The following is a 14,661-nucleotide window of genomic DNA, read 5'->3' on the forward strand; positions in this document are numbered from 1 at the left end:
TCAATGATTTAATCTCTTTCTTTTATTTTTAGAATTTCAAATTTGGTATTTGATTGTGGCATTTTAATTTGTTCTTTTTCTACCTTTTTTTTATTTGAAAGCCCAATTCATTGATCTTCTCTTTATTTTATGCAAGTAAGCAACTAAAGATATACAATTTCTCCTTATTACCTCTTTGGTGGCATCCCACAAATTTCTATATGTTGTCTCATTATTGTCATGTTCTTGGATGTGAAATTAGTGATTGTGCCTATGATTTGCTGTTTCACCCATTCATTCTTTAGGATGAGATTATTTTGTTTCGAATTAGTTTTTGGTCTATTTTCCCTTAGCCTTTTACTGAATGTAATTTTTATTGCAACATGATTTGAAAAAAAATGCCTTTACTATTTCTGTCTTTCTACATTTGATTTCGAGGTCTTTATGTACTAAGATATGGTCAATTTTTGTATAGGTTCTATGAACTACCAAGAAGAAAGTGTACTTTCTGTCTCCATTCAATTTTCTCCAAAGACCTCTCATGCTTAATTTTTACATTATTTTATTTACCTCTTTAACTTCTTTATTAACCTTTTTATAATATAATAACCTTTACATGAGGTTATTATATATAATATATATATATAAAGTTATATAATATAATAATACAATAACCTTTATTAACCTCTTTAACTAGTTAGTTTTATCTAGAGAGAGCAAGGTTAAGATCCCCCACTAGTACAGTTTTACTTTCAATTACTTCTTGCCCCTCTCTTCACTTCTCCTATAGGAATTTAGATGCCATATCACATGGTGCATATATGTTTAGTATTGATATTGCTTCATTATCTATGGTACCCTTTAGCAAAATATAATTGTCTTTCTTATCTCTTAATTAGATTAACTTTTGTTTTTGCTTGATCTGAGATTAGGATGGCTACCCCTGCTCGCCTGAAGCATAATAGATTCTGTTCCAGTCTTTTGCCTTTACTCTGTATGTATCACTCTGCTTTAAATGTGTTTCTTGTAATTAACATATTGTAGGATTCTGGCTTTTAATCCAGTCTGCTATCAGCTTTCACCTTAAGGGAGAGTTCATTCCATTCATATTTACAGTTAAAACTACTAATTCTGTATTTCCTGCCATCTTATTAATTCCAAATTATACTTTTCTCTTTCCTATTCTCCTTTCTTTCCTCCCTAATATTTTACTTATGAGCACTGCTTGCCTCAAACAACCCTCCCCTTTAGAGGCCCTCCTTCTTTCTTTTACTTTTCCCCTATTATTTCTGTTTTCCCTTTAATTTAGCCTGCCCCTTCCCTTTTACCCTTTCCCCTCCCACTTTCTATGAGGTGAGAGACTTTTCTCAGTGGAACCAAATATGCCTAATATTTTCACTTTGAACAAAATCTGATGAGAGTAAGATTCACATAATGTTCATCTCTCTCCCTTCTTTCGCTCAAATATAATAGATTTCCTTTGCCTCTTCATGAGATGTAATTTCCCTCATTTTCCCTCCACTTCCCCTTTTTTCCAATCCAATGCCCTTTCCACATCTAGTTTCTTTTTTATATTATAACAGTAAAATCAAATTATACATGCACTCTCTATGTATACACATAATAGAGATACCGTTTTCAAGAGTTCTTTTCTTTTTTTTTTTTTTTATTTTAATTTTAATTTTTATTTAATAGCCTTTTATTTACAGGATATATACATGGGTAACTTTACAGCATTAACAATTGCCAAACCTCTTGTTCCAATTTTTCACCTCTTACCCTCCACCCCCTCCCCCAGATGGCAGGATGACCAGTAGATGTTAAGTACATTAAAATATAAATTAGATACACAATAAGTATTCATGACCAAAACATTATTTTGCTGTACAAAAAGAATCAGACTCTGAATTATTGTACAATTAGCTTGTGAAGGAAATCAAAATGCATGTGTGCATAAATATAGGGATTAGAATTTAATGTAATGGTTTTTAGTCATCTCCCAGAGTTATTTTTCTGGGCATAGCTAGTTCAGTTCATTACTGCTCCATTAGAAATGATTTGGTTGATCTCGTTGCTGAGGATGGCCTGATCCATCAGAACTGGTCATTATCTAGTATTGTTGTTAGAGTATATAATGATCTCCTGGTCCTGCTCATTTCACTCATCATCCAGTTCGTGTAAGTCTCTCAGGCCTTTCTGAAATCATCCTGTTGGTCATTTCTTACAGAACAGTAATATTCCATAATTTTCATATACCACAATTTATTCAGCCATTCTCCAACTGATGGACATCCATTCAGTTTCCAGTTTCGAGCCACTACAAAAAGCGCTGCCACAAACATTCGTGCACATACAGGTCCCCTTCCCTTCTTTATAATCTCGTTGGGACATAATCCCAGTAGTAACACTGCTGGATCAAAGGGTATATGCACAGTTTGATAACTTTTTGAGCATATTTCCAAACTACTCTCCAAAATGGTTGGATTCGTTCACAACTCCACCAACAATGCATCAATGTCCCAGTTTTCGCATCCCTCCAGCAATCATCACTATTTTTCCTGTCATCTTAGCCAATCTGACAGGTGTGTAGTGGTATCTTAGAGTTGTCTTAATTTGCATTTCTCTGATTAATAATGACTTGGACATCTTTTCATATGACTAGAAATAGTTTCAATTTCTTCATCTGAGAATTGTCTGTTCATGTCCTTTGACCATTTTCAATTGGAGAATGGCTTGATTTTTATAAATTTGAGTTAATTCTCTATATATTTTGGAAATAGGCCTTTATCAGACCTTTGACTGTAAAAATATTTTCCCAGTTTATTGCTTCCCTTCTAATCTTGTCTGCATTAGTTTTGTTTCTACAAAAACTTTTCAGTTTAGTATAATCAGAAATTTTCTATTTTGTGATCAGTAATGATCTCTAGTTCTCTTTGGTCATAAAGACCTTCCCCTTCCACAGGTCTGAGAGGTAAACTATCCTATGTTCCTCTAATTTATTAATAATTTCATTCTTTATGCCTAGGTCATGAACCCATTTTGACCTTATCTTGGTGTCAAGGCGTTAAGTATGGATCAATCGTAGTTTCTGCCATATTAGTTTCCAATTTTCCCAGCAATTTTGTCAAACAGTAAGTTCTTATCCCAAAGCTGGGATCTTTGGGTTGTCAAAGTCTAGGTTGCTATATTTGTTGACTGTTTTGTCCCTTGAACCTAATCTATTCCACTGATCAACTAATCTATTCCTTAGCCAATACCAAATGGTTTTGGTAACTGCTGCTCTATAATATAATTTTAGATCTGGTACAGCTAAGCCACCATCATTTGATTTTTTTTCATTAATTCCCTTGAAATTCTTGACCTTTTGTTTTCCATATGAACTTTGTTGTTATTTTTTCTAGGTCATTAAAATAGTTTTTGGGAGTCTGATTGCTATAAGCGCTAAATAAATAGATTAGTTTAGGTAATATTGTCATCTTTATTATATTTGCTCGCCCTATCCAAGAGCATTTAATATTTTCAATTGGTTAGATCAGACTTAATTTGTGTGAAAAGTGGTCTGTAATTTTGCTCATAAAGTTTCTGATTTTCCCTTAGCAGATAGATTCCTAAATATTTACATTATCAGTAGTTACTTTCAAATGGAATTTCTCTTTGTAACTCTGACTGTTGGATTTTTTAGTGATATATAAGAATGCTGATGACTTATGTGGGTTTATTTATAACCAGAAACTTTACTAAAGTTATGGATTATTTCTAATAACTTTTTAGCAGAATCTCTGGGGTTCTTTAAGTATACCATCATGTCATCGGCAAAAGTGAATTTTGCTTCCTCATTTGCCTATTCTTATTCCTTTAATCTTTTCTCAGCTCTTATTGCTATAGCTAGTGTTTCTAATACAATATTAAATAGTAACGGTGATAGTGGGCAACCTTGTTTCACTCCAGATCTTATTGAGATGGTTGCAGTTAGTCTCCATTACATATATGCTTACTGATGGTTTTAAATAGATGCTGCTGATTATTTTAAGGAAAAGTCCATTTATTCCTATACTCTCAAGTGTTTTTAATAAGAATGGATGTTGGATTTTATCAAATGCTTTTTCTGCATCTATTGAGGATGATCATATGGTTTTGTTAATTTGGTTATTAAAATGGCCAATTATATTGATAGTTTCTAATATTGAACCAGCCCTGCATTCCTGGTATAAATCCTCTTGATCATAGTGTATTATCTTGGAGATGATTTTTCTGTAGTCTTTTGCTAATATCTTATTTAAGATTTTAGCATCAATATTCATTAGGAGATTGGTCTATAATTTTCTTTCTCTGTTTTCAGCCTACCTGGTTTAGGTATCAGTACCAGGTCTGTGTCATAGAAGGAATTTGGTAGGACTCCTTCATTCCCTATTTTTTCAAATAATTTATATAGCATTGGGGCCAATTGTTCTTTAAATGTTTGGTAAAATTCACATGTAAATCCATCTGGTCCTGGGATTTTTCTTAGGGAGTTGTTTAATTGCCTGTTCTGTTCTTTTTCTGAAATGGGACTATTCAACAATTTACTTCCTCCTCTGTTAGTCTGGGAAGTCTATATTTTTGGAGGTAGTCATCCATTTCACTTAGGTTATCAAATTTATTGGCATAAAGTTGAGCAAAATAACTCCTTATTATTTCTCTAATTTCCTCTTCATTGGTGGAAAGTTCTCCCTTTTCATTTTAAGACTACTAATTTCATTTTCCTCCCTCCTTTTCTAATCAGATTTACCAAAGGCTTATCTATTTTATTGGCTTTTCATAGAACCAACTCTTAGTTTTTAATTAGTTCAATAGTTTTTACTTTCAATATTTTTAATTTCTCCTTTTAATTTTAGAATTTCCAACTTAGTATTTGATTGGGGGTTTTTAATTTGGTCTTTTTAGTTTTTTAGTTGCAAGCCAATTCATTAATCTTTTCTTTCTATTTTATTCAAGTAAGCCTCAAAGGATATAAAATTCCCTCTTATTACCGCTTTGGCTGCATCCCACAAATTTTGGTATGATGTCTCATCATTGTCATTATCTTGAGTGAAATTATTAATTGTATCTATAATTTGCTGCTTTACCCAATCATTCTTTAAGATGAGATTGTTTAGTTTCTAATACTTTTTGGTCTATTTCCCCTAATTTTTTGTTGAATGTAGTTTTATTGCATCATGATCTGAAAGAAAGCATTTACTATTTCTGCTTTCTTGCATTTAATTTAGAGGTCTTTATGTCCTAATATATGGTCAATTTTGAATAGGTTCCATGAACTGCTGAGGAAGAAAGTATATTCCTTTTATCTCCATTCAATTTTCTCAAGATCCAACATACCTAATTTTCTAATATTCTATTTACTTCTTTAATTTCTTTCTTATTTCTTTTGTGGTTTGATTTGTCTAATTCTGAGAGTGCAGGTTGAGATCTCCTACTATTACAGTTTTGTTGTCTATTTTTTCTTGCAGCTCTCTTAACTCTCCTTTAGGAAGCTGGTGCCATACCACTTGGTGCATATATGTTTAATATTGATATTGCTTCATTGTTTATAGCTACCCTTTAGCAGGATGTAGTTTCTTCCTTATCTCTTTTAATTAGATCAATTTTTTTTTGCTTGATCTGAGATAAGGATGGCTACCCCTTTTTGACTCACCTGAAGCATAATAGATTTTGCTCCAGCCTTTTACCTTTCTATATGTATCTCCTGCTTTAAATGTGTTTCTTGTAAACAACATATTGTAGGGTTCTGACTTTTGATCCAGTCTGCTATCTGCCTCCTCTTTATGGGGGAGTTCATCCCATTCACATTTACGTTAGAATTACTAAATCTGTATTTCCTGCCATCCTAATAACCCCAGATTGTGCTTTACTTTTCTTGCCTCCCCAACCCTCTTCTGCCTTTTAAACATGTACCCCTCTTGTATCACGTACTTATCCTCTTTAATCCCTCCCTCCCCCCTTTGGTCTTTCCCCTTCCTTCCCTTATTATTTCTTTCTTTCCTTTTCCTCTCCCCTTTTTAATGAGGAGAGGAATCTCTCTAAAACAAATGTCAATTATTTTTCTTTGAGCCAACTCTGATGAGAGTAAGATTCACACAATGTTCCTCCCCCTCTCTAAATTCCCTCAGATATGATAAGTTTCCTTAGCCTCTTTGTGGATGTGTTTCCCTCTTTATCCTCCTTCCACCTTATTCTGCCATCATCCCTTTTCCATATCTACTTCCCTTTTTATGTTATATCAGTACAATCAAATTTTACATGTATTCTTTTTGTATATCCACAACAGAATACAATTCTCAAGAGTTATTTTTACCTTTTCTGCATCTCTTGAGTTCTATGCTTCAGAACCAAATTTTTGTTTAGTTCTGGTTTTTCTTCAGAAACAAATGGAATTCATTTGTTTCATTAAATGTCCATCTTCTTCCCTGGAAGAAAATGCTCAGCTTAGCTGGGTAGTTTATTCTTGGCTGCATCCCAAGTTCTTGTGCCTTTCGGAATATCATATTCCAGGCCCTTCTTTCCTTTAACGTAGAGGCAGCCAGATCTTGGGTGATCCCTATTGTGGCACCTCGGTATTTAAATGGTTTTGGCTGCTTGTAAATTTTTTCCTTAATCTGATAGTTCTGAAATTTTGCCACAATATTCCTTGGGTTTTATTTTAGGGTTTCTTTCGAGGTGTTCGATGAATTCTTTCAATGCCTATTTTACCTTCTGATTCTATTACATCTGGCAGTTCTCTTTGATGATTTCTTGTAAAATAGTATCTAGGCTCTTTTTTTCATCATAGTTTTGGAAGGTCCAATATCCTCAGATTATCTCTCCTAGATCTATTTTCCAAGTCTGTCGTTTTTGCAAGTAGATAATTCATGGTTTTTACCATTTTGTCATTTTGTTTTGCTTGACTGATTCTTGCTGTCTCAATGAATCATTAGTTTCAATTTGTTCAGTTCTAATTTTTAAAAATTATTTTCTTCATTAGCTTTTTACTTCTTTCTATTGTCAATTGGTTTTTGAATGTATTGTTTTGGTCTGTGGAATTTTTTCCATTTCACTAGTTTTTTTTTAGTGAATTATTTTCTTTTTCAATTCACAGATCCTACTTTCTTGTAGTTCTTTGTCTTTTCAATTCACAAATCCTACTTTCTGTAATTCTTTATTTTTCCTATTCGTATTTCAGGAGTTGTTGCTCTCTTGTAAGGCTTCTCTTCCTTTCCCCATTTATCTTCTAACTCTCTTTTGGGACTTTTAATGGTCTTCTTCTATGAGAGCATTATGTAAAGGAGGACAGTCTGATGCATTTTGCTGTTTGAGGGTCTCTTCAGGTTTGCTGATCTGCTCTTTTTCTGCATAGAGCTGTCAGTCGTTCTTTTCATCTTTTTATTCATGTTTTAAAGCCTTTAGGGGTAGGTCTCCTAGGCAGGGGGTTACCAGCTTCTCTGCAGAGCTGGGAAAGATTTAAACCGATTTCCGGCTCTGAGGTATGGGGTGCTCTGGTGGGAGTTTTCCCTTCCCCAACAGGAAGTGGATTCAGCACTGGCTGAGCTATCAAACTGCTTAGTAGGGCTGAGTGGATTAGCGATTGCCCTCAGCTAGAGACTAAGGGGTGAAAGTGTCACTGCCCCAGGCCGGAGCCTCTTGTGGGACTGTGAGTATTAGCAGCTGACCACAGACCACAGACCGCAGACAGTAGACCGCATTCTGCAGTCCACAGACTGCAGACCGCAGACTGCCGCAAACTCTGCCCAGCGTCTCTGCCTGATGCAAATCGGCCCTGGGAAAGCTCTATGGCCCCAAGCCGAGCTCCCCACTGCGCATATTGGAGGCTGACCCGGGCTGTGTCCTCCTGCTGTGCAGGATCACAACTGCCCAAGGAGGAAGCCCGTGACTGCGGGTTGGGGCTGCGGCTTGTGCTGAGATCTGTGCCTTCACCCTCCGTTTGAGACTCTCCTCAGAACCTAATTTCTCTCCCAGTCTGTGCCGATCTCCCCTGGCCCCAGACCAACCTTTTTGGCAGAGACTGCAGATTTTCTTCGGCTGGTGAGTTGTTCTACTTCTTATCTTTACGATTGTGCAGTCAAGACTATTTTTGAGGCTTGATATAATATTGATAAAGAGGGTAAGAGAAGAGCTTAGAAAGTCGCGTGTGTCTTCTCCGCCATCTTGGCTCCACCCAAGTTCTTTTCTTTTTACCTTTTTATGCTCTTTTGAGTTCTATATTTGGAGGTTAAATTTTCTCTTCAACTCTTGTCTTTTCATCAGAAATAAATGGAATTCACCTGTTTCATTAAATGTATATCCTCTTCCTTGAAAGAAAATGCTCAGTTTGGCAGGGTAATTTATTCTTGGTTGCATTCCTAGTTTCTTTGATTCCAGGTCCTTCAGTCCTTTAAGTTGGAAGCTGTACAATTGAGTTTTTAAATAAGTTATTTTGTACTATGGAATTTTTTTTTTCCATTTCATGAATTTCTGTTTTTCAGGGAGTTGTTTTCCTTTTCCATTTCACAAATTCTATTTTTTAAGGAGTTATTTTCTTTTTTCATTTCACAAATTTTGTTTTCCTGGGAGTTGTTTTCTTTTGTAATTTTATCAAATCTACCTTTTAATGAATTATATGCCTTTTCCAAACCATCTTGCAAATTTTTCATTTCCTTTCCCCACTTTTCTTCCAGCTCTCTTTTAAGGTCCTTTTAAATTTCTTCTAAGAATGTCTGTGTGGGGCCCAATTTATATCACCCTTTGGGGCTTCATCTGGAGACAATGTGTCTTTAGTCTCCACAGGGTTTGTATCTGTTATTTTCTTTCACCATAAAAACTGCATGATCAGAGTCCTCTTTGTTTTTTTACTCATTTAAAAAAAATAATTTCTGATTATAGAGCAGGGGAGGTTTTCCAAGCTTTCTCTACAAGCAGCCATGGCTGTTCTAAGTCTGTACTGACTCACTCATGGTATTGGATGGATGTGGCCAGGTCCAGTGAGATTCTGGCTCTTTGAGATTCACTATTTATCTTTTGTGTTTCTGTTGGATGTTTTATAACTTCTCTTCTGATCTACTGAGTAGCCAACAGTGCTGTAGATTCCTCCCTGTAGATTCTCTGCTATGCATAGCTTCCACCATGCTGGGTCTGCAATGCCACACTGGCATCTGTGCTTGGCCTGCTTGTGCTTGGCTCGCCTCCCTCCATGCCCAATTGAAACAGATCTTTCTGGCAATCTTTGAAGTTATTTTCTGCTTGGAATTTGTTGCATTCCTAATATTTGTGGATTCTGCCAATCCAGAACTCATTCAGAGGCTGGATTTGTGAATTAGTCTGAGGATTGTGAGAGAATATCAGAAAGAAATGTGTGTCTTCTCCACCATCTTGGCTCTGCCTCCCCTGCTTTTTTTCTAATAAATTCTACTACTAACCATTATTGTTTGTGCCTTTATCATGTATCCTATTTCTTCTGACTCTTCTGCTTCACTTTTTCCTACTACCTTGTTTTGCTTTTACTTAACCTACCTAGTTTTCCCTCCCCCACCAGGTTCCCTTTCTTATCCTTTCTCCCCATCCTCATCCCATTCTTATTAAGCTACATACCTTACCCCATTCACATTAATCAACACACCCTTCTATATCCTACCTTATCCTCCTTCTCTTATTTCTTTATAACTTTAGAAGACTTTTATACCCTTTGAGATATATATACATTGCTTCATCTTTAATCATTCCTCATTTGACTAGAATTTCAAAACTACTAGCCTCTGTGACTTCCTCCTCTTGCACCTCATTTGTATAATCTAATTTCACTTTTTACCTTTTCTTACATGAAAATGACTAATCCAGTCATTTTTAACTACTCAATTACTAATGACAATCTTAGACACATAGTTAATATTTCCACATATAAAATATAAACAATTTTTCCTTATAGAGTCTCTTGAAATTAGTCTTTGAAGTTTATCTTCTATTTCTCCTGGATCTCATATGTTAAATTTTTTTTTTAAGTTCAGGTCTTTTTAAAATAACATTCTGAAAATCTAGCAGTTCATCAAATATCCCTTTATTTTGGTGTCAGGATTATGCTTAATATTTCTATATATGATATTTTCATACACAATGCTAGTTCTTTTGTTCTTCAACACACACACACACACACACACACACACACACATATATATATAGTCGTCCAAGTACTGTGGTATTTTAATATTACTGCTACAAGGTCTTGTGTGATGCTAATAGTGGCTCTGCCATACTTGAATTTTTTTTTTCTTGTTTTCTTTGACCTAGGGCTTTTAGAATTTGGCTATGATGTTCCTATAGATTTTCCTTGTAGGATCTCTTTCAGGTGATGTTGAGTGAATGTTTTTCTATTTCTACTTTTCTTCTTGTGTTAATACTGCAAGCATACTGTTACTTGTATTATTATATCAAGATTATTTCCTTTTATTGTAGCTTTCAATGGTCTTATTATTAAGTTTTCTCTTTTTGATTTGGCCTCCAGATTAGTTGTTTTTCTTATAGTATGAGATTCACATTCTCTTCTTTTCATTATATATATATATATATATATATATATATATATATATATATTTAATTTTTTCTTTGTGTCACAAATTTCCTGGTTTTCCCTTGCCCAATTTTGGTTTTCAGGGTCACTTTCTTCCTTAAGATTCTGTATCTCTTTTTCTAGATGATTGACTTTCTTTTCATAATCTTCTGTTTTTTTCTCAATTGTTCTTATTTATTTATTTTTTTTCCATCTCTCTCATTTGATTGTTAAAGTCTTTTATAGAGTTATGTGAATTATTTTTGGACAGAACCCTGGTATTCTCTATTTCCAAAGTATCTTTCTATAGTGGAATTCTTTTTCCTTTGCCTGATGATTTTATTTTATTTTTTTAACTTTATAGCAGATTTAATTAGTTCTAGTCCTGGGGTATAGGCATACTATTTCTGGTCTCAGGTCCTCTTTCAGTTCTTCTTTCTGGCCTGGAAACCAAAACCAAAGGCACCACCCTCTTCTAAGAATCCATAGCCAACAACAGTCTGCTTCTCTTTTTTCACTCCCCGAGCATATGCTGGTTCCTTTTCACCTATCTTGGAAGCAGAGGTGGATGTCGTGTCCCTTTTCAGCAGAGGTTCCCTCAGTCTTTTTCAACTCAGGTTCCCAACTCCCCATACTTCTAGGAAGTGAAGATTCCTATTGCTGGGGCCCATGCAATCTTCTAACTGGGCTAGCAGCTTGCTGTTTCAGGCATACTAGCCTGGAGATGTTTGCACCTCACAGTAAACAAATCTGTGTTCTGATATCTTCCTTCAGATCTTCCTTGATTGTCCCATTAGGACCACTGCTTCCCTAACTCTTATTTATTTTTAGCACTCTGTATTTGCCCAGAGGTGCTTTTTTGTCTTATTTGTGGGGGAAATTCTGGAGAGCTTGGAATTTTCTGACCTACTATTCCCAGGATTCTCTCCCATAATAAGTACTGGTTAGGAAGAAGACTATCTAAGCTAAGAACCAGTAGTAAAAAACATGCTCTCAAGGGTAGCTAGATGGTACGGTGGATAAAGCACCAGACCTGGAGCCAGGAAGACCTAAATACAAATTTGGCCTTAAACATTTAACACTGACTATTAGAATCCTTACAAGCTGTTAAGTCATTAGAATTGATAGAGATAATAATTATCTAATTTAGCATGGTTCAGTATGATTGATCTGATCTTACAAGAAGATATTATGGACTAGAACTTGAAACAAGGTACTAAGTGGAATTGATAAAACAGTGCTTGTGTTTACACCTTTAGAGAGTTCATATAAGCAAGAAGCTCTTATGGCCACAGAATCCTTACAAAGTGATAAGTCAGTTGCCTAATTTAGCATGGTACTTAGCAAATTCTCTAGCTCACTAATGTATTTAAGTACTCACTGGAGTTCACATTTTTGGGGATTCACAAGTCAGTATTCAGAGTCAGAAACCCACAATCCTACTCTCTTGGAGGAGGAATCAACCTTTTACACCAAGCATAAAAAGAGCTTCAGTGAGTCAGTCAGACTCAATTCAGAAGGTCACTCTCAGAGGCGGAACCAGATTCATTCACTTCATCTCACACCACCGTGGTAACTGGCCTCCTGCACTTCCCCCACTGAGAGCAAGGCTGGTCTGAAAGGCTCTCCAGAAAGTTTCCCAGCCCCAGGCAAGGAGACAAGACTCAGAAGGAGAAAATAAATGTTTGGATTTTATCAGCTGGCTGTATTTGAGGTGATTATTACTTGGAACTGAAACTAAGGCTGCCTCCAGAAAACCTCCCCAAGAAACCTGCTCCCAGAGAGAACCATTATATTCTATAAAAGAAGAGAACACCACATCTGACTAGCTGTGTGACTCCAGGCAAGTCATTTAACATCAATTGCCTCCCAAAAACCAAAAAACCAAAAAAACAAAACCAAAAAACAAACAAACAAACAAACAAACAAAAAATGCTCTCATATGTCTATACACAAAAGTACAAAGTGTAAGTTAAGTGACAGGTACTTCCAGCCCCATGTTGATCAATGTAGTAATTATAATGGGAAGATGAAGAGTTAAATGTATAAAAAATATGGTTTGTACTCTTGTGATTGCAGAGATATAAATGTCTTAGATAAAGTCAAGAAGATAATTTTTTAAGATAATGAAACCAACCCACGTATTTAAAAATTTTGAGGAATTTCATCAGTGAATTTCTCTAACAATGAAATAATCTAGTAGTAGACAAATCCAAGTACTTCTGTTGATATTTTCAGTTTGACAGTTAATCCTTCTTTGTACATCTTATAAGTATTTTTTTTTCTCTTAATGTGAACTCCTGAGAGCAGAAACTGTCTTCCATTTTCTTTTTGTATCAGCAGTGCTTAACATGATTTTTCTTTGCAAATTGTAATTGCCCAGTACTTTTTTTTTTCATTCGTTCATTTGTTCATTTATATAAATGTGAATTGTTATGTCATTTTTAATGGGTTTAGACACTGGGCAAGTCACTCAACCTCTTAGTGCCCTCAAGAATTCTTTAAGACCATCAGTTTCAGAGAAGGTACTAACCTACATAAATAGATAAAGTTTGTTCATCTGAGAATTCCTCATATTACTGCAATAATTCTAGTCACTATACATCTCACAACTTTGTATTTCTGAAATTATGTTGTAAAATCATGACAAATCACAAATGTGGTACTAGAATCTCACATTATATATTAGTAGATAAAAATCAATTTCAGCCCTATAATTTTAAAATATTCCATCAGTGGTAAAACTTCTTGGTTGGTATAGCATTTAGAAAACATGCCTAGTAAACATTACATTTTGGATCCAGAAATTCAGGTATATTCTTTAGATGCCTGATATTAGAAAACCTGATGAAATGCTGACTCATCAAGAGAAAAAAAGATAACAGAAAAGTTTGACCCATTTATTTTTCCCTTCAGCTTATTGTACAAATACATAATGAAGCAACCAAGAACTTAAATCTCCATGACTCAGGATTAGTGAAAGTTCCTAGCTATTGATTAAATTTGATTCTTCTCTGGTTGCTCTTTTTGTTCTTTCTTCTTATGTTTTATTCATGCATCAGACCTCTTACCGTGTTGGTAGGATGGTAGTTGAGATGCAAACCACTGTCACAAAGAGGAGAAGATGTACCACTGCTCTGATCACTTGGAGCACCTACAGGAAAAAAAAAAAAATCTCTGTAATTTAAATGTTTAAAAGAATACATTTTTGATTTACATTGCCACATTAAATATACTTTTAACAATATGATTCATGATCTCATGTTTCCTTCAAGTCTCAGCTAAAATCTCATTATGTGCAAGAAGTATTTTCTCTAAAATACTTAGATCCCCATTACTAGTTCCTTTTCTCTCCAACATATTTGACAGTGATTTGGTTTGTACATAATTGTTTGTATGTTAGTGTACAGTATATAGTAAATGCCTGTCGACTGTTAGCAATGAAGAAATAAGTTAACTACTTCACTGAAAACAAAACATATTTTGATTGAAAAATTTCTGTATTGTTTAAGAGGGAATAGATTTTATTTTTTTTCCTTAAAGTTGTGATCCTTTAGTAGTAATTTTATATTTTTATACTTGCTTTACTATGTAGGAGATCCTTTCAAATAATGTTTCCACTCTAATATGCTATTTAGAGAAGCCCTTTTATATAAACCAACTCCAGTAAATGAGTTAATATAAAAGTCTTAATTTCTTTGTGTTAAAATGTACTTAGAATATATCATATCATTTCAAAGCAGCAACTGTTAACTTTTTTGTGCATGTATTATGGATGTCTCAGAATCATGTTTTAAAGACATAAAATACTTAGAATTACAAAGAAAATCAGCAAAGTTAAAATGAAGTTTATCTATTTTTTTATCCATGCAAATTGATAAAACAAGTTCATGGACTCCATGTTAAGAGCCTCTGTTTTATAAATGTATTTTGTAGCCAATTAAAAGAACCATAACTGAGATACCAATTTGATAACTATAGGTATACTCTAATGTGACGACCGCACTAGCACCCAGGATACTCCAGAATCAGCCAGAGTCAGGATAAGCAAAAGTGCTTAGTCTTTATTCTTGGTCTTTAGATGCAGGATTGAACAGAAGAATCTCTGCAACCTTCTTCTCCCTCATCTACTA

At 34.7% G+C, this 14,661-nt stretch overlaps 1 protein-coding gene across 2 annotated transcripts in view; it reads right to left on the reverse strand.

Moving 5' to 3' along the window:
- Positions 1-14,661, reverse strand: part of SNTG1 (syntrophin gamma 1) — a 786,808-nt gene that overhangs the window by 431,594 nt on the left and 340,553 nt on the right. For both annotated transcript variants that reach the window (XM_031946419.1, XM_031946418.1), the window contains one exon: positions 13,600-13,682. In XM_031946419.1, the coding sequence (XP_031802279.1) occupies positions 13,600-13,682 (83 nt within the window). The remainder of the gene's footprint in view (positions 1-13,599; positions 13,683-14,661) is intronic.

This window comes from Sarcophilus harrisii, chromosome 1, assembly GCF_902635505.1.
Source record: "Sarcophilus harrisii chromosome 1, mSarHar1.11, whole genome shotgun sequence".
Classification (NCBI taxonomy): domain Eukaryota; kingdom Metazoa; phylum Chordata; class Mammalia; order Dasyuromorphia; family Dasyuridae; genus Sarcophilus; species Sarcophilus harrisii.